This window comes from Trachypithecus francoisi, unplaced genomic scaffold, assembly GCF_009764315.1.
Source record: "Trachypithecus francoisi isolate TF-2019V2 unplaced genomic scaffold, Tfra_2.0 Lachesis_group3, whole genome shotgun sequence".
Classification (NCBI taxonomy): Eukaryota; Metazoa; Chordata; class Mammalia; order Primates; family Cercopithecidae; genus Trachypithecus; species Trachypithecus francoisi.
The window spans coordinates 47,670,078-47,691,490 of NW_022681468.1; the positions used below are offsets into that span (position 1 = coordinate 47,670,078).

The following is a 21,413-nucleotide window of genomic DNA, read 5'->3' on the forward strand; positions in this document are numbered from 1 at the left end:
GGGAATACTCAGAACTGAAGCTTAACAAAATTAATTACCATGTAGGTTTAAATTTCTCACAAATTTTCATCTGGATTTTAAAGTCAGTGAAACCATTTCACAAGGAAATGACATATTGTCACCTGTTCCAGCGTTATTTTACTGTTTGCTGTAGCTCTGAACTGTTTTCTAGTAGAACTAGTTCAAGATAATTAAAGAGATGACACAAACCATTTCACTAAGGGAGTAGACTCCTGTTTTGAATATAGCAAGAATCATGTCAATTTACAGTAAACCATGATGACTTCAGTTGAATTATGAATATTTCACTTTATGCAGTTAATGCTCTAGAATAATTAAATGAAATTATCTTTCAGTGTTTTTTTCTGAAAAAAATGAATTAATTTTCATGTGAACAAAAGGAAGTACTGGCTTCCATTTGACATTCCAAGTGACAGTGCAGACTCAGCGTGCTCTCTAGAAATCTCTACGAGAATTTGTTTTCTTTCTTTTTTCCCATTGGCCTAAATTTTGCCTCTTAGCTGTATCAATATCATGCCTTGCTAATCAGGTCCTGATTAGATGGAGATCTTCAGAAACATACATGGATCCAAGGAGCTGATTAAAATGTACACTAAATTGGAGGAAAAAGAATAGATGAAATACAGAAGATGTGAAAACACTTAGAAGTGACTTTCTATTAAATTTATTTCACCAGTACAAATGTTAATCTCTAGAAAGCTTGAGCTAAAAAATTGAAATTATTAGGCCTAAAAAAATTAAAAATATATTAAAAATAATAAAATTACTATTAATTAGAATGTGAACAGCTTTTATATTCTGTGCCTGGATATCTCATGAACATATTGATTTATTTCTAATACTGAGCCTTCCTACATTTAAAAAGTGATGTACAAAAGGTAATTAGGTTTAAGGAATTACTTAACAGTTTTATAAAGTCTTGAATTGCCTGATCTAGGATCCAGAGGCATCATTGCTTTTCTGTTTCTTTGTTTCATTGCTTTTCTGTTTCTTTGCATCCTATTTGACAGATAGTTGCTGCAATAATGGCAATTACCGGCATTGTCATGATGGCGTATGCAGATAATTTCCACGCTGATTCCATCGTAGGAGTGGCATTTGCAGTGGGCTCAGCCTCTACATCTGCATTATATAAGGTATGTTGTGCACTTTCTTTTGTAAGCAACTGTCACTCATAACTTAGACTTGAGTACTAAAGTTAAAAAGTAGGATGAAAACATTGATTAGAAAGAAAATAGATGTGTTGAAATAATAGTAAGTAAATTAAGTACTCATTATGTGATGGGTACCTGCCTGAAAATTTTGCCTGTGTTAATACAACCTTATGAGGCATAAATATTTATTTCCACTTTCCAGGTGAGGAAACTGAGGCTTTGAAAGATTAAATAACTTGCCTCAAATCATACAGCCAAATAGCGATAGAACCAAGACTTAAACTCTGGACTAGCCCACTTCTAAGCCCATGTGCTATGCCCTAATCCCTCATTTATCAGGCATTTATAGCAGGAACATTAGAAAGTCATCTTCTCTCCCTATGTTTCTTTAATTTAATTATCTATGGTCATTATTTTAACTCAAAAGAGATGTTAGAAATAAGCTATCACTAGAGAGCTGTTTGGCACATATTAACCCCATGCCACAGGAGCTCATGTTACTAGCAAAATGAGGAACCTCTTTTTTTTCTCTGATGGATGCTCTAAGTCGGCTGTATGTACCCACCATTTTTTTCTCCACTGGAGTTCCCTGTCATCAAAGAAAATTCTATTCAGAGTCATTGCACCTGACTTCAGAAGTGAGAACTAAGAGAGCAGATCTAAAAGGTTATTCCCCAAAGCTCTACTTTTAAAAGTCAACTTTCTGGATGTATTAAAGAACTGTTCCAATTTCACCTCTCTTGGTGTTTCAATGAGAAAACACTCTCTGAAAGGCAGCAAATACCATTTTCATCCCTCCTGGAAGCCTTTTCTGATTATTAACCAACACTGTGGCTCAGAGGGCATGAAGTCTATTTCCATATTGACATTTCCATATTGACATATTGACAATGGCCCATTGATTCTGTGTGACAAGCTTGACAAATGTTCACTCAATGGCCATTACTGTCTAACTTGCTCCCCAACTGAGATTCATGAAGATGTCTGATGTGACCAAAGACTACCACGTGCTCAAATTCTTTTGATTAAGTCTTTCAGCAGAAAAAAATAATTAGTTCAGTTGAAATTAGAAACAGTACCTGGGATTGCTCTATGACCAGAATGGCTCTCTTGCAGAGGGATTTCCCCCTGACCAGGTTACAGAATGTATTCATTCTGAGAGTGGTAATATTTGCTGACATGGACCAAATCATATCTGCACCATAATATAATTCCAGGCAGAAGAGATCTGCCTCACTCTGTGTTGTTACAGGATTAGTATAGGGAGTGGTGGGCTTAAGAAGCTAAGAAATATGGACTCTACACTTGGCTTTCTCCCTAACCTGTTGTGTGATTTTATCTTAGCTATTGGCTTCTCCTTGCCATCTTCCTCTGCACACAGGTTTATAATGTATAAAAACTGTTTTTTAATCTGGGGAACAAGCACCATATTTGTGAAGTCATTTTAAGCTCACAAAGAAAATTGCGTATAAATCCAAGGCATAAATATTATTTCTCTCAACATAATGACAGGGTCTCTCCATCCAATTTACTTTTCAGTATCTATCAAAATAAGGATAAAACAAATCCCATGCTTTAAGGTAAGGATTAATGGCAGTCAATCCTAGAAGATTTTTCTGGGCTTGTCTGGACTCTTATTTATCATTTGCCTGATACCCATCACTGATGGTGGCACTAAACACAATGTACAGTACCCAGCAGTTTTCAGCACCATAAGAAAGTCATTTTATGACATTTGCAATTTCATATGAAGGCTATAGAGTATTTTAATTCCTTATCTCAACAGCCCATCTAGTGCTGTGAACATGTCAGGATAAGAAGAAATGGAGAATAAACTCTGGGCCAGTTAGCGCACAGTACAGAATAATAAGACTTCCCTTTCTGTTCTAGCTAAGTCTCTGTGTGGCTGTAGAGTTTCTTTCTCATTCCAGGTCTTGTTTAAAATGTTTCTTGGAAGTGCCAACTTTGGGGAAGCCGCACACTTTGTCTCCACCTTGGGTTTCTTCAATTTGATCTTCATCTCCTTCACCCCAGTCATCTTGTATTTCACCAAGGTGGAGCACTGGTCCTCTTTTGCAGCTCTGCCGTGGGGCTGTCTCTGTGGGATGGCAGGGCTGTGGCTGGGTAAGTGGCCTCGGCTTTTGCCTTCCATTCCCTATATCACTCAATCTTTCTTTGGCTAGTTAGATTATCATCATAGGATTATTTCCTTGGGTAACTCTGTGCTCTAGTTCCCAAACGTATGTTGTTCAACGTCATTGGTCATGTTTAGAAGGTTCTTTGCAAGCTGCTGGCTGATTAGGTTCAAGCTATCCAACCAGTAAGGCTCCCATGAGTTAAGGTGTGCAATGGAGGCCCAGGCCTCTCTGTATACCACTGGCCTTCAATCCATTCTTCTTCTTCAGCCTCATTCATTCTTTCTAATGCACTGTATCACGTTATAATGTTCCATGTGTGCCATGGTGTGTTGGGCAGAGGCTAGCGAGTAGATGGTGCATTCAAAGAACTCAGAGTGGTTCAAACTGGTGGGAGCACCGAGTTCAGAAGGAAAGAAGGGAGGGAGGGAGGGAAATGCTATTTAAGAAGGAAGCAGGTTGGGAAGAGCCTGGAAAGCCATTTTGAGGTGTTTGGATTTAAAGTTCACTTAATAATCTTTAAGCAGGTTGGTGATAGGCTCATATCTGAATATGAAACAGCTCACTCTGGCTGAGAATGGAGGATGGATTTGTGATAGGAAGACATTGCCAGTAAAGAGACAGCAGCATGCACTGGGCTTGGTGATCCTGGCTGGGTAGACAGTGCCTAGTTAATGGCCAAGAAAAAATCACCTGGAGTCTTTGTAATGTCTTCACTGCCAGCTTCCTATAACTCTGAGGCTGGCTGCCTCACCTGAGCTCTGGGATCTGACTTTTAAGCTGTGCTGCTGTTGTCACTTGATGTGAGAGGAGCCTGTAAAATAACAAGGTTGCTCTTCTCTCACCAAGCAGTCAAAAAACAGCAACAACCCAATGACTTGGTGTTTGTTTACTCAGAATCAAATCCTTTTCATGCCGCTCCCATTTCCACATGCCACTCAGAGGTCAACTCCCTCTGCCCACTCTGCATTTTCCCACAATACTCAGCCTGCAGAACATCTATCAACCCTCAACTGACCTTCTTTATTGAGGTAATATAATTTGAAATAGTAGCAGCACTGCAATTCCTGGGAGCAAAATGTCCTTATTTTTATCCCTGCAAGAGTACTGACTGGGTCATCTTTTTCTATGCTGGCTCAGTCCCTCAGACTCAGGGGAGGTCTTAGACAGAAAACACTCAAGAGAAGGATCAAATATTAATTGTTGGTCCCTTGAGTTCTACTTTTCGATGCCAAAATTATATGGTTAGCACCTCTCATAACCTCTGCTAAGTTGAGTAGAAATCAATAGCGATATTTCCGTAAGACCAAAACATCCTCATTCAAAGCACCTAGATTATTTTCTGGCCAAAACAACATCAATGGGAACGATCCTAATTAAAATTTTAAGGACCTTTAGCCTCCTCATTGCACACGTGATTTCCACCTTGCTGCAAAGTAGCCCTCCACCAACATATACTCCTTGGCATATCCAACACATGCTCCTAAGCAAGCCTGCAGAGGCTGGATGCCACCTGTGCTAGCTAAACACTGGCATTCGCCACCAAGCAGTATGAGCTCCACACTCCACTGGCTGCAGTGCTAAGCAGCACTGCGGCTGCTCCACCAGGCCCACCCCAGTGCACTGCAGAGCTCACTGTGCCAAAGTTGTGCTGTGACAATTGAGGAGATAGCCTCCCTCCAGGCTATTACACACCCGAGGATCTTACGGTCTTCAGTGCTCCTATTCCTAAGTGTTTACTGCCATCCCTCTTTTCTCCATAGAAATCAGACATGATCTGGCTGAGGCTAGGCTGACACAGGTCTGAGAGATACACATCAATCTGCACCCTGAACTACCCCACATATCCTATAGTTATGGTTTCTTGTTTGCTTACATTTACTTTGCCTCACTCCTCTCAGGTTGACCTATCTTTCCGGAAATGCGTTAGCCCAAATGTAAGCCGGCTTCCTCCATTCACCTAGCATGTCTGAATTAAACTTAAACTCAGGCTAGGCCCCATACTATGGAGTTCAGTAGAGCCTGTGCTGTATTTCATAAATTCCTGATTTGTAAGAATTTGCCATGTTGGACTCCCTAAGTCTGAGGAGAGTGTCAAAGTGCTGGAATATTCATTCATGTTGCAGCTTTGTCAGGAATGAGGAGCAGTTATTAGCTTAGGAAGACACTCTGCCTTGCTTGCCACTACTATTGTATAAACAATAAAAAGGAGCCCAAGTCATGTAAAAGTCAAACTCACTAACTATCAAGCATAAGTGACCCAGTGGGCCTAAAGCAGGAATTACAGATGACAAGAACATACATCATCCTAATTGGAATGGTTCTAGAACTTTTTTTGGTTCTACAGAGATATAGGCAACATGCTTGCCTCATTATCATGGAGATAGCACTCATCTCTCTATCCCCTGAAACAAACATTTGAGTGGATTCTATTAGAATAATGTTTCATAATTTATAATTTTTTTCTTTTTGAAAATGTGTTTTTGATAAGTTTCAAAGTGGACAAATGGTTATTGTAACTAATTTTATATTTAACCAAAGAGGTCCAAAAGGTATTCATTGAAGAGCATGAAGCTACACCTTCAGTTGGTTCTGTGGATCTGCCCTCTGATTATCTGTACACAAATCAGGATATGGAGACAGTCTCTGGAATTCAGTGAATTACATTAAACCCACCCTTGTTTGCCCATATGATGCTGACCTCCAGAGAGACGGGATAAAACAGCATAGGCTATCATTGGATAGACCTTCCTTTAGGCAGTAACACTGGAGCCACTTAATGTCCAGGAATGTGGCACAAAATAGCACAGCAATAAAGAGATGAGGCACCATCTTCAATCAATCACCTGCTTTTAACCTCTGGCTGGCCCCAACTTACCTTTATAGTGCTAATAAGCAGAGCTGTGAATCAATTATTTTGCCTCTTTGTATTTACTCCATATGCCTTTTGCCAGCCTATTGGCAAGATTCAGGTAAACAGAGTGGCAGAGGAGGAAAGAAAAAAATGACTAATTCAGGTAGAACACACATGCATCCATCTCCAAAATTAGAGGATCAAAGGTATAGACAGTTTAAAAGGCACATGTAGCAAAGACATTGATTCATTTACTTTAAGAAGAAAAAAGTCCAGCATATTTCTCCTTCATCTTGTATTTCCTCCTCTATTTTACAGCCTTCAACATCCTGGTGAATGTTGGGGTGGTGCTGACGTACCCAATCCTAATCTCCATTGGGACAGTGCTCAGCGTTCCTGGAAATGCAGGTACAGGTACCATGTGACATGTGCAGATCCTGGCCACTGCAAGTCTCTTGTTTGTGTTTGTTCTGTGTCCTGAGTTGTTCCTTCCAGAAACTGTGAATTATGTTCCTTGCCTGGGAAGATGTTTTTAAATATCATGAAGGTGGCAGACAACAGAATAACTATGCAGCAGATTTAAAATTTGCAGCTAAAAACCACTGTTTTACTTGGTTGTGCTTTTAGAATTAAATACCAAATGTATCATTTGGGTTTCATGTAATCTCCCTGACAACCTAATTTTGTGGTATTTTTAGAGGAAGTCCTATGGAAACAAAAGGCATCCCAGCATAGGACTTTCAAGTAACCGTCACTAATGAAAGTGTAGAGGATGTACATGGGGTTGGCTTCTCCTCAGACAATCCATGGGGAACCACAGAAGGCTCTCCTGGGGCAGAGCAGGTGGCCCTCTGGAATAGATATAAGGAAAAAAACAATTTTATTCACCTCAGGGACAAGAGAAGCTATTTTTCCAGGATAATATTTCTAGAGAAACCTGCCAGTGAAACAAGAAATACAAATGGATTATCTGGATGATTGTACAGTCCTTTTAACTTTAAAATTTTATAATTTCAAGTCTTGAGCAGCCACTTTTCTGTCCTCCACAACAATCAGCAAATGTTTATTGAACATTTGTCATGTGATCAGGACTGCAAAAAAGAAAAAATATTACATTATTATTCTCTTAAGATGTTTATGACTGAATTTGTAAAAGAAGGCCAACCTACATGAAACAACTTGAACTCTACAAAATAATTTATTATTAAATGCCAAATTGTGTGAGACAGACTTCAGCGACTATAAGATATTCACAGGAAAGAAATATCAGAGTGGAGTTGTCAAGGAAGCTCATTCATTCATCTGACAAATAATTTCTGAGCAATTAGTGTACACCAGGAACTTTCCTAACACTAGTGACAGGTCCTGAATAAGGCACAGTCTCTGCCCTCAGGACCATGTAGCATTGAGAGGGAGACAAAAGGAAAAAAATTGAGTAATTACAACATAGAATTGCTTTAATAGAGGTATGTGCTGAATGCTGCGAGGGCGTGTAGGAGGAGCATCCAAAAGGCTTCCTGCAAGAAGCCTAAGGGGAGAGATCTAAGGAGAGGTTTAGCTGGATGAAGTGAGATATGAGGAGTGAAGGGTAGCTCGTGCAAAAAGAACAGCACATGTGTGGCCAACAACTCCACTGCTGACTGCATACCCCAAAAAAGTGAAAACAGATTTAAAAAATCCTCATATACAAATGTTCATAGTAGCCCTATTCCCAATAGCAAAATGGTAGAGAAGCCTAAATGTCCATCAGCAGTTGAATGAATAACCAAATTATGATGCAATGAAATATTATTCAGCCATAAGAAGGAATGAGGTGCTGACACATGCTACAATATGGATAGACCTCAAAAATATTTTGCTAAGTGAAAGAAGCCAGTCACAAAAGGACAGAGGATGAGACCATTTATATAAAACAACTAGAATAGGCAAACCTATAGGGGGAAAAAAAGTAGATTGGTGGTTGCTGAGGGCTGGGGAGTAGGGGTAAGAAGCTGAGGAGTTAATGGGTATGGGCTTTTATTTTGAAGTGATGGAGATATTTGGGGGCCAGAGAGAGGTGGTGGCTGCATAATATTGTGAATATACTAAGTGCCACTAAGTCCACTTTAAAATAGTTAATTTTATATCACATGAATTTCACCTCAATTAAATTTTTTGAAAGAACAGCCTGCACAAGTCTTAGACACTAACAAGTTTGGCTCATTTGAAAAATCTCCAATGGTCCAATGAAACTGGAGAAGGGTAAAGGGGTACAGAGGAAAAGTACTGAGAGAAAACTGGGGAGGCAAGTAAGTCAGATTACATGGAATTTGAGCTAAGCCTTGAAAGATAAGCATGATTTAGAGACAGGCAATGGAAAGCAAACCTAGCAATGTGGAAAAAGGAAACACTAACTTGGAAGAATAAAGACGACTCTTGGAAATCTCTAGAAGTAACACAGACTTTGGTGACTTGTTTTCAAAGCTTAGAAACAGGCATATGCAATGAATGACTTGATTTTTCTTTCCTAGCTGTGGATCTCCTAAAGCAGGAGGTGATATTCAATGTCGTCCGCCTGGCTGCTACCATCATCATCTGCATTGGGTTTCTGCTGATGCTGTTGCCTGAAGAATGGGATGAAATCACCCTGAGGTTCATCAACAGTCTGAAGGAAAAGAAGAGTGAGGAGCATGTGGATGATGTGACTGATCCCAGCGTACACCTGCGAGGCAGAGGCAGAGCCAATGGGACAGTGTCTATACCACTGGCTTAGAGAGGGACACATTCTGAATGCACGTGTATGTATATTCTGTGAATATAACAAAATTTTCTCACTATCTGTACACTCAAATGACAGTATTAACTCTGAATTTGGATAAATCATATGTGAAATAATGCCAACAATAAAAGTTTACATTTATATGCTTATCAAGGAATTGGTGTAAATAATCATAATAGTTTTTTTATTAAAACACATTTGTCCTTGTTCTGTTTTCTGATTTTTTTAAATTTCCCCTCCCCCGACTCACAAAATTTCCTGAAACTATAAGAGTCAATTAAATTATGGACTTATCTTTTTCTCAACTGAAACTGAGTTCTTCCTACTCAATCAAAAAAAGTTGTCTAAGAGAATAACACATGAAAATAATACACACTTGAAATCTGGGGAAATGTATTACAGATTTAAACACAGCATTTTCTATATGTAAAACCCACAGTAGAAACAATGAGGAGTAAAAATATAGAATACCCATCTGTACTTTTGATGAGTTTAGAATGGTTTGGAGGATAAGACAGTTCACAAATATCTTTACTATGAGGTAGACATTTGAAAATGGCACAGTGGATATGGACAGGAATGAGCTATCCTGAAAGAGTTGTTTATATTTGCTTTCACTTCTTCAACTCCCATTCACTTTTCAGCCCACTGCAATGCACCTTCTGCCCTCATCAGTTCTCTGGAAGTGCTTTCCCCGATGATCAACCTCTCTCTTGCAAAATCATATTGATATATTTCAACCCTTACCTTATTGTGCCCTCTGACACATTTGACACGATGACCACTCCTTTTTCCTAAATACTCTCTCTTTGCTTGAATCCCACTACTTTCTTTTGGTTCTATGTCTGCCTCCCTGGTTGCTTACCTTGGCTTTTTTTCCTAGGCTGATCGTATCACCATCAGGGTTCTCTAAGTTTAGACCTTGGCCTTCTTATCATCTCATTCCACACTCTCTCCCTTGGGGAACTCCTCTACTCCCATGGCTTCAACTGTCATCCATATGATGATGACATCAAAATCTTAATCTCCAGCCTAGATTTGTCCTTTGAGCTTTAGCTCTGACTCTTCAAATGTCTTCTGCAGCTCACTTGGACGCCTCCTTGTATACCTCAAATACAGCAAAAACAAAGTTGAATTTATCATCACTCCTCCCCAGACCTGTTCCTTTCCTCTGCCTTTTCCCTGTCTATGTTAACATTATGTTTGTATTTTTTTAAAAGGCAATGCCAGTCTTCTGGCATGGATAGATAATATGATATTAACTAAAATAATAACAATGATATAGTTTAAGCTTTATGAAAAATGAGATAAAGTCAATGAAATATGTTATTAGTAATTTCAAATTAACACATTATCAAAGTAGAGTAGTTTTGACTACTAGTTTTGACTATTTAAATGCCATATTGGTGCAAACATTATGCTTGCCTTGTTTTTAAATGGCTGTTAAATAGTAGTAATCATTACTAACCCACTCTAGCATCTTGCCATTACTTAACATGACATTTAAAATTGCAGTTTGACATCTTTAAGAAAAGAGTTGTTTTGTTCTTTTTGATGATTCATTTTGAAAAATGGAGTCAGCTACCCTGGAAAGCACTAATTCGGCCTATGACTGATCACGGTAATTAGCTCAGTCTATATTAAGAGAACACTTTCATTATGGTATTCATTCATTTATTCATTCAAAAATTATTAACTTCTAACCTCTGGCTTTGAAGTAGGGTAGTGTGTTAAACTAATTGGCTCTTGCTGGCCTCTAGAGTAGCACTCTCTGATAGAACTTTCTGTGCTCATAGAAATGTTCTCTGTGCTGTGGGGAGGGATACAAAAGTGTATAGAAATGATCCCTGCTTCCAAGAGCCTGCAACCTTTATAGGTAAGCTGTCACCCTGACAATTAAAACAACTCAGAAATTTATTTAAATCAGCTTTGGGAATGTGAGCTAGTCCCTTTGATTCAGGGAAAGTAGTCATGAATAAAGATAATAATACCTTTCCTTGTTATTGCTCATGGTCATTATGAGAATCAGACAGGATAATATAGGTCAGTCACCAGTAAATATGGTTGTGCCTCTTATGTACCTATGTTGTGCCTTAGATGAGCCACATTCAGTCAGGTATGAAGAATAATTAAGGGAGGAAGACAAAGACCCTGCGCTAGTGGGTGGGAGTACTGTGTTAAGGTTACCGTTATCCTGCCTCTTTATCCACACCTTTTCCCTTCCCAAAGTCCAAGAAGCGATGGCTTCTGTAGGTTCCTGAGTGGCCAGCACAGTCCAGGGACGAAGAGCACCATGCTTCAACCTTGACTCTGCACTTCTTAGAGATGGAACTTTGGCAAATGACTAACCTCTCTCTGTCCCTCACTTTCATTAGCAGCAAAATGAGGATATTAGTATCATTTGGGATTGTTGAAAAAATAAAATGAAATACCATGTGTGAAAATCTGAATGCACAGCCAGACAGGCCAGAAGCAGTAACTGTTGTCAGAATTTCCTCCACTGCTCACCTCCCTTGAGGTCCTCATCTAGAACTTTCACCTACAGATTTGGCCCTTAGGCCTGTCCTTTTGGCCACTTATTTCACAGCCCTGTGCCCCAGCAAAGTCACAGAGCCTGGTGCCAAGCAGGGAATTTTACCCAAAATAAACGAGAGAGACAAAAGAAGCCTGGCACGAGGAAAGCTCCAAGGAATGAAAAAAGGATATGCCTTTTCCATCTGCCTGGTTCCCCTGGGTACTTTGCATCATGGCATTCTTGCCCAGTCAGTGGAACTAATTGCCTGACAAAAAGACAGACTAGCAACTTGGGCTCTGAAATTAAAATCACTTCAACCACGTCCTGATCTCTTCACAAACAGATTATAGGCAAATCAATTTTGCTCATCCAGGCTTTGCATGCCTGTTAATTTTGTGCAGGCGCTTTGTCAAGATTCACCAGAGGACAAACGATTTGGAGGACAATGTAAGAGATAAAAGCATGAACAGTATAACCGGCCAAGCGTTAGAATATTTCTGATATTTAAGTACAAATCCTCTTTCTTACTTATCCATAAACCCCTGTCACAAATACAAAGAACACCTAGCACAGGCCAGGCCGGTTAATCTGGCAGGCTAGAACAAGAAGTCTCTATTCATCCTAATTATTTTTATTCTTTTTTTTTTCCTTTTTTCCTCCACATCTGTAGCAATTGTAGGTGAAGTAAGAACAGGGAGAGTATAGAGGGTAACGGTGTGGGGGTGCTAGCACTGAGACCCCAGAGGCGGGAGGAGAAGCATCACGCTTCAATGCTCTCATTGGCCAGGATGCTCCACATGTGTTCCACAAAAGCAAAGGCTACTTTATTGTTGTTTGCTGGAGACAGGAGCATCATACCCTTCTGGAGCCTGAGGGATCTTAAGAGCAAGAAATCTTTACCAGAGCTCCAAGAATGGGCTTCAGGTGCTGTCCCAAGAACCCCCTGACAGAATTTATCAAATACTGTGAACTTCATTGCTTTACTCTGGAGGAATAAAGTCTGAGAATGCAGAGGCTCTAAAACTCCACTATCCTACATGTAAGCCACCAGCCACATGTGGCTGTTGAAATGTGGCTAGTACAAATTAAGATGTGCTGTGTCAAACACACCAAAATTTGAAGGCTTAGTATGAAAAAAGTAAGCTATTGTATTAATAGCTCCATATTTATTACAGATTGAAATTAGAATGTTTTGGATATATTGGGTTAAATAAAATGTATTATAAAATCATTTTAACATGTTTCTTTTTAGCTTTTAATGTAACTACTAGAAAATTTTTAATTAATATATAAGTGGCTTGCATTTGTGGCTCAAATTATATATGGGACAGCACCGCTCTAACAGGTTAAGAATCACTTGCTTGGAGGACATCCTTAGTCCATTTAGGCTGCTATAACAAAACAGCTTAGACTGGGTGGCTTCAAAAGACAAACATTTACTTCTCCCAGTACTGGAGGCTGGGAAATCCAGGATCAAGTTGCTGGGAGATTTGGTGTCTGTTGAGGACCTGCTTCCTGGCTCTTAGAAGGCCCCTTCTGGATGTGGCCTCACATGACAGAAGGGGTGAATAAGCTCCTTTAAGTCTCTTTTTAAAAAGTACTAATCACATTCATGAGAGCGGGCTCTCGTGACCTTATCACCTCTGAGAAGGCCCACCTCTTAATACCATCACATTGGGGGTTAAAATTTTAACATATAAATTTTGGGAAAACACAGACATTCAGACCACAGCAAAGGGATAGAGAATAGTGAAAGAAATTTGGGAGGACAAACCAGCTTTGGAAAGAGACAATTATTCGGTCAGATTCTGTCAGTCAAGACAAAATATACTGAGTATTGCTTATGTCAGGCAAGCAAGAACTGCCAGCAAGGAGAGGGAAGAAATAGAGACAAGGACAGCATTTTAAAATTGCAACCAATTGGAAAACTTTGTGAAGAGCTGGAAAAATAAGTGGGTTGAAACGGGCAAGGAACTTTCATCTGATACCAGCTCTTATTGATGCAGAAGTGATAGCATCTGCTTTGAATGCTGGGAAGTCAAAAGACTGATGAGAATTCAAGTGGAAAGAAAGGCATTATTTTGGAGAAGACCACTTATAATTTTAGATGTTGTAATTAACTTGCGGAAAAAATCTAGATTGTATTTTTCAGAAAGTAATAGAATTGCCTGCTCTTGTGGCATTAAACAGCAAGTAATAAAGGTGAAAATCAGGAATTTATTAAACAGTTTCTGATATTAATAAGACAGGATAGATTTGGCTGATTGGTAATATAAATAACTTAACTCTCGTCAATGGTTAGAAGAAATTCCCCAAGATAGAACAGTGTCCAGGGACAGGTTAGTTAACTAGCCATCAGGAATATTCATAAGATGGTATCTACCCAGGAGAAGTTACCAATGTTTTGGATCTGGTGTCCTGCACTGTGGGGCCAGAAACTAAGTCTTGTCAATGTTTTAAAAACTACCCCAGTGATTTTCAAATTGTGGTTCCTTAATCAGCAGCATCAGCAGCATCTGGGAATTTGGTATAAATGCAAATTCTTCAGGTTCATCCCAGAGCTAGTGAAGCAGAATTTCTAGGGATAAAGTCCAGCAATCTGGTTTTAACAAGACTTGCTTGATATTAACCAAGCACACACTCAGATAATGCAAGTGACCTGAAAACCTGCTAAAATTTGAAAGTCACTAGATTAATGACCACTATGCTACAAATATAAAATTAATTCATCAATAATCATAAATTGAATTGTCATGTGGACTAAAACTCTCACATTAGTAAGACTAGTATAATCTTTCCCTAAGGGCCAAATCTCCCTGGGAAGCTGGACATTAATGAAAAGGTTGCTTGGTGAACCTGAAATTAAAGAATGAGAATCAGATGTATGCTTCATTTCTATTTTTCATTTCCATTTCAACTTCCACTACCTTGTGGGGATGGACTTATTCTGCTGGACAGTAGCCAGTAGTAAAGAGAAGAATCAAGAATGACTGGTACAATTGCTCCCATGCCAAGCCAATTACAAAGTCCACTAGAAGAACGTATCCTACCAAATCCTAGTTTGAACTTCCCCTGAGCAAAAGACATTAACAACCAGACATCATAGAGTTGCCAACACTTGATTTCTAGACACTGGTTACAACCAAAACAGTCCAAGTATACGTGATACACTGATTACTTCCCTTAAATATAATTCTTGTTCGGATATAATAGGTGTTACATTTACCTAGAAAACTGAAAGTGATGCACTGAAACTAAGACCTCTACATTATTTCCTTCAGTGCCCTTGGCTCTTCCACTCCTAAAATCCCAAGAATGCAGAAACAAGGTACTCTCCATCTTCTCTATCTTATTGGCTATGTAATATATCTGGGTATATATAGCTAAAATTTCCACCCTGCTATATATTTATTTGCATTAACCCATATTAATATTAAAATATTTCCAGTTTTCATTTTCTTTCATAAAGCCTCCTAGAAAATCCAATTATAATGTAATTTTTAAACTTTCATTTATTTCTTAAATGGACTATATCTATGAATATAGGATACAACATGTTATTTTGAAATATGTATACACTGTGGAATAGCTGAATCAGGGTAATTAACATATGTATTAACTAACTCACATACTTATCTCGTAAGAACACTTAAAATCTACTCTCAGAAATTTTCAAGAATAGAATCCATTCTTATTAACTATAGTCATCATGTTGTTCCATAGATCTCTTAGAATTATTCCTTGTACCTGACCGAAACTTTGTATCCTTTGACCATCTCCCTAATCCCCACTCCCACCCCTAGCCCAAACTCTGGAAACTACTATTAGTCTACTCTCTGCTTCTATGAGTTCAAGTTTTTTAGATTCCACATATAAGTGAGAGCATGAGGTAATTTTATGACTTGTAATTTTTAAACTTTACTTCTATTTTTATTTTTAATAATTCTATTACTGTCAACTATCACCAGAAAAATCCTCTTTCATCTGAAAGTTTGCCCTTCAATAACCTCTACATATGATCTGAGCAGTGCTGAATAGACACTGCAGTGTTTTCTGTTTCATGTTGATCACTCTCTTCTAATTGATAGATTTCTTCTCCTAGAAATGTTAACATAATTGATTATATTTAAGCTGAACTTTGAGGCTCTTTCTACTCCTGGCCTAGATGGCATTTTTATTACCTAGTCTTACTAATTGTGTTGATTTTTATTGCTTAACTCTCAGTTTTCCAAGGGCTTCTCTGACATATCTGTATCTCCTTTTCATTTTTACCCCCTCTCTTTATGTCTCCAGCAATATAAAAGTCCACATTTATAATGGTGAAGCTGTGAGTCTACATGTTCTAAAATTTCTTCTGAACAGAGGAAAACTACTGTTCAATATGGTTTTGGAATTGGTATATTTGAATTGAGTATGATTCTTAGAAAACTTGCAATCCTGCTCTTCCAAACAAGAGCCAAATGTTAACTAGAATATTTATTTAATGAAAACAATCTATTCCTGATCCACTAAAATGACAGCTTATGTTCTAATTATAGAATATATCATAGTCATTTAGTTATTTTGTCAAATAGTCGTAATATAATTTCTGGTATCTACTGACAGTCAAACTTTTTTTTTTTTTTTTTGAGTCTCACTGTTTCAACCAGGCTGGGGTGCAGTGGCATGATCTCAGCTCACTGCAACCTCCACCTCCCAAGTTCAAGCATTCTCCTACCTCAGCCTCCTAGGTAGCTGGGATTACAGGTGGCCACCACCACACTAGGCTAATTTTTGTATTTTTAGTAAAGACAGGATTTCACAATGTTCACCAGGCTGATCTTGAACTCCTCACCTCAAGTGATCCGCCTGCCTCAGCCACCTAAAGTGTGGGATTATAGGTGTGAACCACCATACCTGGCCTAATTAGTCAAAATCTTATGAGAGATTTCTGGTTCCAAAATGGCAGCCAAGAAGCAAGCTGGTTTTACTTTCCCCACCCACAGAAAGCCAAAAGCACTGAGATCAGCACCAGCAATATCCCAGAACTCAAATATGAGGATGAGACAGTTCCTGGGGCCACAGAGAAGTGGAAAAAAAAAAAACGGATGGCAAGAGAATTGGACTTCCATATCCACAATGCCTCATACTGCAATCTGCCTTGTAGCAAGCACATGGAAAATTTTCCTCAAACTTATGGTTTCTGCACTGGAAAAATTGAGACTGAGGTTGACAACCAACTCCTCCACCATCTTGGATTTCCTGGCAGGAGACCTCATCCTTCCTCAACCTACAGGAAGTTCCATGAGTTCCAGAAGGGAGAAATATCCCCAAGGACAGCCAGAGAGAGAAAGGAGAAATGAGACTACCCTAATTTCCAGCCCTGGAAACTTTGCTCTGTAATCAGCCAAAGGATACACCAAATTAGAGTGGCTGTTCAGCAGCTCCATGCTATAGGAAGTTCATGCCACAGGTCTCCAAGGCACAAATCCCTAGTCAGCCTTCCCACACTGCTGGGTTATCTCCCTTGGGACCTCCCCAATTTGGGATGGTCAGTGTTCCAGTTACTAAAGCCAATCAAATCTGTGCTTAAAATGTCATCTAATACCAAAAAAGAGGCATCAGCCTGGAAAAACAAAAAACAAAATTAACAAAAAAAAACAAAAAACAAAAAAAAGAAAATAAAGAAATTTAACAGATTTAACAGATAAATAACAAAGAATCTCTAGGCAAACATGTCCAATAAAAAACAAAACAAGCCAGAAAGAGAAGGCTAGAATAAATAACTAATCCGTCAATACAAAGACATAGATGTGCATCCACAACATACAACAACAAACAGGGAACCATGACCTACCCAAATGGACAAATCAAGGAACCAGTGACTGACCCTAACAAGACGGTGATATATGAGCTCTTTGACCAAGAATGAAAATAGAACATTTAACAAAACTCAGTGATCTTCAAGATAATGCAGGAAAGCAATCCAGAAATTTATTAGAGAAATTTAACAAAGAGATTAAAGTAATTTAAAAAATCAAACAGAAATCTTGGAATTGAGAACTATACTTACTAAACTGAACAATTCATTAGAGGGTTTCAACAGAAGAATAGATCAAGTAGAGGAAAGAATTGGTGAGCTTGAAGACAGGCTATTTGAAAACACACAGAGGAGAAAAGAGAAGACAGAATAAAAATAAATGAACACCTACAAGATATAGAACCAGGGGTAGAAAGCTTATTCAAAACTTTCCAAAATTTGGAAGGGATATTAATATCCAGGTATAGGAAGATCAGAAAGAAAACCAAACAGATTTGACCCAAATAAGACTACCCCAGTTGGGCACAGTGGCTCACACCTGTAATCCCAGCTCTTTGGAAGGCCAAGGCAGGCAGATCACCTGAGGTCAGGAGTTCAAGACCAGCCTGGCCAACATGGTGAAACTCTGTCACTACTAAAAATACAAAAATTAGCCAGCTGTGGTGGCATGCACTTGTAGTCCCAGATACTTGGGAGGCCAAGACAGGAGAGTCACTTGAACCCAGGAGGCGGAGGTTGCAGTGAGCCAAGATCATGCCATTGCACTCTAGTCTGGGCAAAAAAAAAAAAACTCCATCTCAAAAATAAATAAATAAATAAAGACTACCCCAAGGAATATAATAAGCAAACCCTAAAAAGTCAAGGACGAAGAAAGCATCCTAAAAGCAGCAAACAAAAGAAAGCAAATAACAATGAAGCACTTCCAATTCATCTGGCACCAGACTTCTCAACAGAAACCACACTAAAAAGTGAGTGGGATTACATTTTCAAAGTGCTCAAGAAAAGAACCTTGCCATCTAAGAATGCTGCATGCAGCAAAGCTATCCTTCAAATATGAAGAAGAGATAGAGTCTTTCCTAGACAAATAAAAGCTGAGAGAATTCACCACAAGGAGACCTGTCTTGTCAGACATATCAAAGGAAGCACTTCAACCTAAAAATGAAAAACATTAACATGCAAAAAAAATTTTAAGGTATAAAACCCACTGGTAAAAATAAGTACATGGAAAAACTCAGAATGCTCTAATACTTTAATGATGGTATGCAATCCATTCATAACTCTAGTATAAAACCTAAAAGGTAATTCTATCAAAAACAATAAAAGCTACATCAACCTGTTAAGATATAGGCAACATAAAAATATGTACATTAAAACAACAAAAATTCAAAATGCAGGGGGATGGAGTTAAAGTGTAGATCAAGCTTGTACAACCTGTGGCCCACAGGCTGCGTGCAGCTCAGGACAGCTTTGAATGCAGCCCAACACAAATTTGTAAACTTTCTTAAAACATTATGGGATTTTTTTGTGACTTTTTTTTTTTTTTTTTTAGATCATCAGCTATTAGTGTTAGTGTATTTTATGTGTAGCTCAAGACAATTCTTCCCCAGGGAAGCCAAAAGATTGGACACCTCTGGTGTAGATGGTTTTTAAAAATTTTTTTCTTTGATTATGTTTTTTTAAATTTAGGATCTAAGTTAGGTTGTCATCTCTTTAAAATAACTTGCTATATCTATAAGATGCTTTTGTAATTCTCATGGTAACCACAATGCAAAAACCTACATTAGACTCCATAAAAAGCAATAAAACTAAATTTCCAGAGAAAATCACTTAACCATAAAAGAAGACAGTAAGAATGGAAGAAATAAGTTATAAAAACAATTATAAAACAAGCAACAAAATGGCAGTAGTAAGTCTTTTTTTTTTTTTTTTTTTTTTTTTTTTTTTTTTTTTTTTGAGACGGAGTCTCGCTCTGTTGCCCAGGCTGGAGCGCGGTGGCCGGATCTCAGCTCACTGCAAGCTCCGCCTCCCGGGTTCACGCCATTCTCCTGCCTCAGCCTCCCGAGTAGCTGGGACTACAGGCGCCGCCACCTCACCCGGCTAGTTTTTTGTATTTATTTTTAGTAGAGACGGGGTTTCACCGTGTTAGCCAGGATGGTCTCGATCTCCTGACCTCGTGATCCGCCCGTCTCGGCCTCCCAAAGTGCTGGGATTACAGGCTTGAGCCACTGCGCCCGGCCAGACTGCAATACAATAATAGTAGGAGACTTCAACACCCTTCTCTCAGTAATGGACAGGTTATCCATACAAAAATATCAATAAAGAACCTTCAAAGTTAAACTACATACTAGACCAAATAGGCCTATAACTGACATTTATAGCATTTCGCCCACTGCAGCAGAATACACATTCTATTCATTGGTGTATAAAACATTCCCCAAACTAGGCCATATCTGAGGCCACAAAACAAGCCTCAACAAATTCAAAACAGTAGAAATCATATCAAGTATCTTTTGTAACCACAATGAAATAAAACTAGAAATCAATGCAAGAGAAACCTCAGAAACTACATAAACACATGGAAATTAAACAACATGCTCTTGAAGGAATCAATGAAGAAATTACAAAGGAAATTTTAAAATGTCTTAAAACAAATAAAAATGGAAATACAACATACTCAAATCTATGGTATACAGTAAAAGCAGTATAAGAGAAAAATGTACAGGAATAAATGCCTTTATCAAAAAAGTAGAAAGATTTCAAATAAACAACCTAAGGATGCCCCTCAAGGAGCTAGAAAAGCAATAACAAACTAAATCCAAAATTAGTAGAAGGAAAGAAATCATAAAGATCAGAGCAGGAAAAAAAATGAAATTGAGGCTAATATAGAAGATCAACAAAACAAAAGTTGTTTTTTTGGCAAGAAAAACAAAATTTACAAATCCTTAGCTAGACTAACCAAGGAAAAAAAAAAGACCTAAGTAAATAAAATCAGACTTAAAAAAAAGAAAACATAACAATTGAGACCACAGACATACAAAGAATCATTACAGATTATTATAAACAACTATACACTAACAAAATTAGAAAACCTAGAAGAAGTGGGTGAATTCCTGGACACATAAAACCTACCAAGATTCATGGTTTATGAAGAAATAGAAAACCTCAACAAATCAATAGTGAGTTATGAGATTGAATCTGTAAAAAAAGAGTCTTCTATTTATGAAAAGCCCACAATGTAATGGCCTCACTGCTGAATTCTACCAAACATTTAAATAACTAATACCAATTCTACTCAAACTCTTCAAAGAAAATTGAAGCAAAGTGAACATTTCTAAACTCATTCCATGGGGCCAGCGTCACCCTGATGTCAAACCCAGACAAGAGCACAACAAAAAAAGAACACTATATACCAATATCCCTGATGAACATAGATGCAAAAATTATCAACAAAATACTAGCAAAGCAAATTCAACAACACTAAAAAGATCATTCACAACAATAAAGTGGGATTCATCCCAGGGATGTAAGGATAGTTTAACATATGCAAATCAATAAATGTGATACATCACAATAACAGAACCAAGAAGAAAAACTATATGGTCATTTAAATAGATGCCAGAAAGCATTCTACAAAATTCAACATGCTTTTATTATAAAAGCCCTCAACAAATTGGGCATTGCATGAATACACCTCAAAATAATGAGAGCCATATACAACAAACTCACAGCTAATATTATACTGAACAGGGAAAAATTGAAAGCCATTCCTCTAAGGACTACAAGGCAAGGATGCCTACTTTTACCACTTTTATTCAACCTAATACTGGAAGTCCTGGCCAGAGTGATTAGGCAAAAGAAAGAAATAAGGGGCATCCAAACTACAAAGGAAGACGTCAAATTAGCCTTGTTGGTAGACATGATCTTATACTTAGAAAAACCTAAAAATTCTGTCAAAAAACGTTTGTTTTTGCTGTCTGTGCTACAAAAAAATTCAATAAAGTTTCCGGATACAAAATGAACATACAAATATCAGTAGGATTTGTATATACCAACAACAAACAATCTGAAAAGGAAATCATGAAACTATTCCTATTTTAACAGCTACAAAGAATATAAAATACCTAGGAATTAATTTAACCAAAGAAATGAAAGCTCAATATAAGAAAAAATATAAAA

At 38.1% G+C, this 21,413-nt stretch overlaps 1 protein-coding gene across 3 annotated transcripts in view; it reads left to right on the forward strand.

The window, feature by feature from the left end:
* Positions 1-9,128, forward strand: part of SLC35F4 (solute carrier family 35 member F4) — a 297,365-nt gene extending 288,237 nt beyond the window's left edge. For 2 of the 3 annotated variants that reach the window (XM_033187915.1, XM_033187914.1), the window contains 4 exons: positions 1,032-1,157; positions 3,107-3,299; positions 6,483-6,572; positions 8,675-9,128. In XM_033187915.1, the coding sequence (XP_033043806.1) occupies positions 1,032-1,157; positions 3,107-3,299; positions 6,483-6,572; positions 8,675-8,916 (651 nt within the window). In that variant the 3' untranslated portion in view covers positions 8,917-9,128. The remainder of the gene's footprint in view (positions 1-1,031; positions 1,158-3,106; positions 3,300-6,482; positions 6,573-8,674) is intronic. The other variant, XM_033187916.1, reaches the window with a different exon arrangement.
* Positions 9,129-21,413: the final 12,285 nt, after the last annotated feature.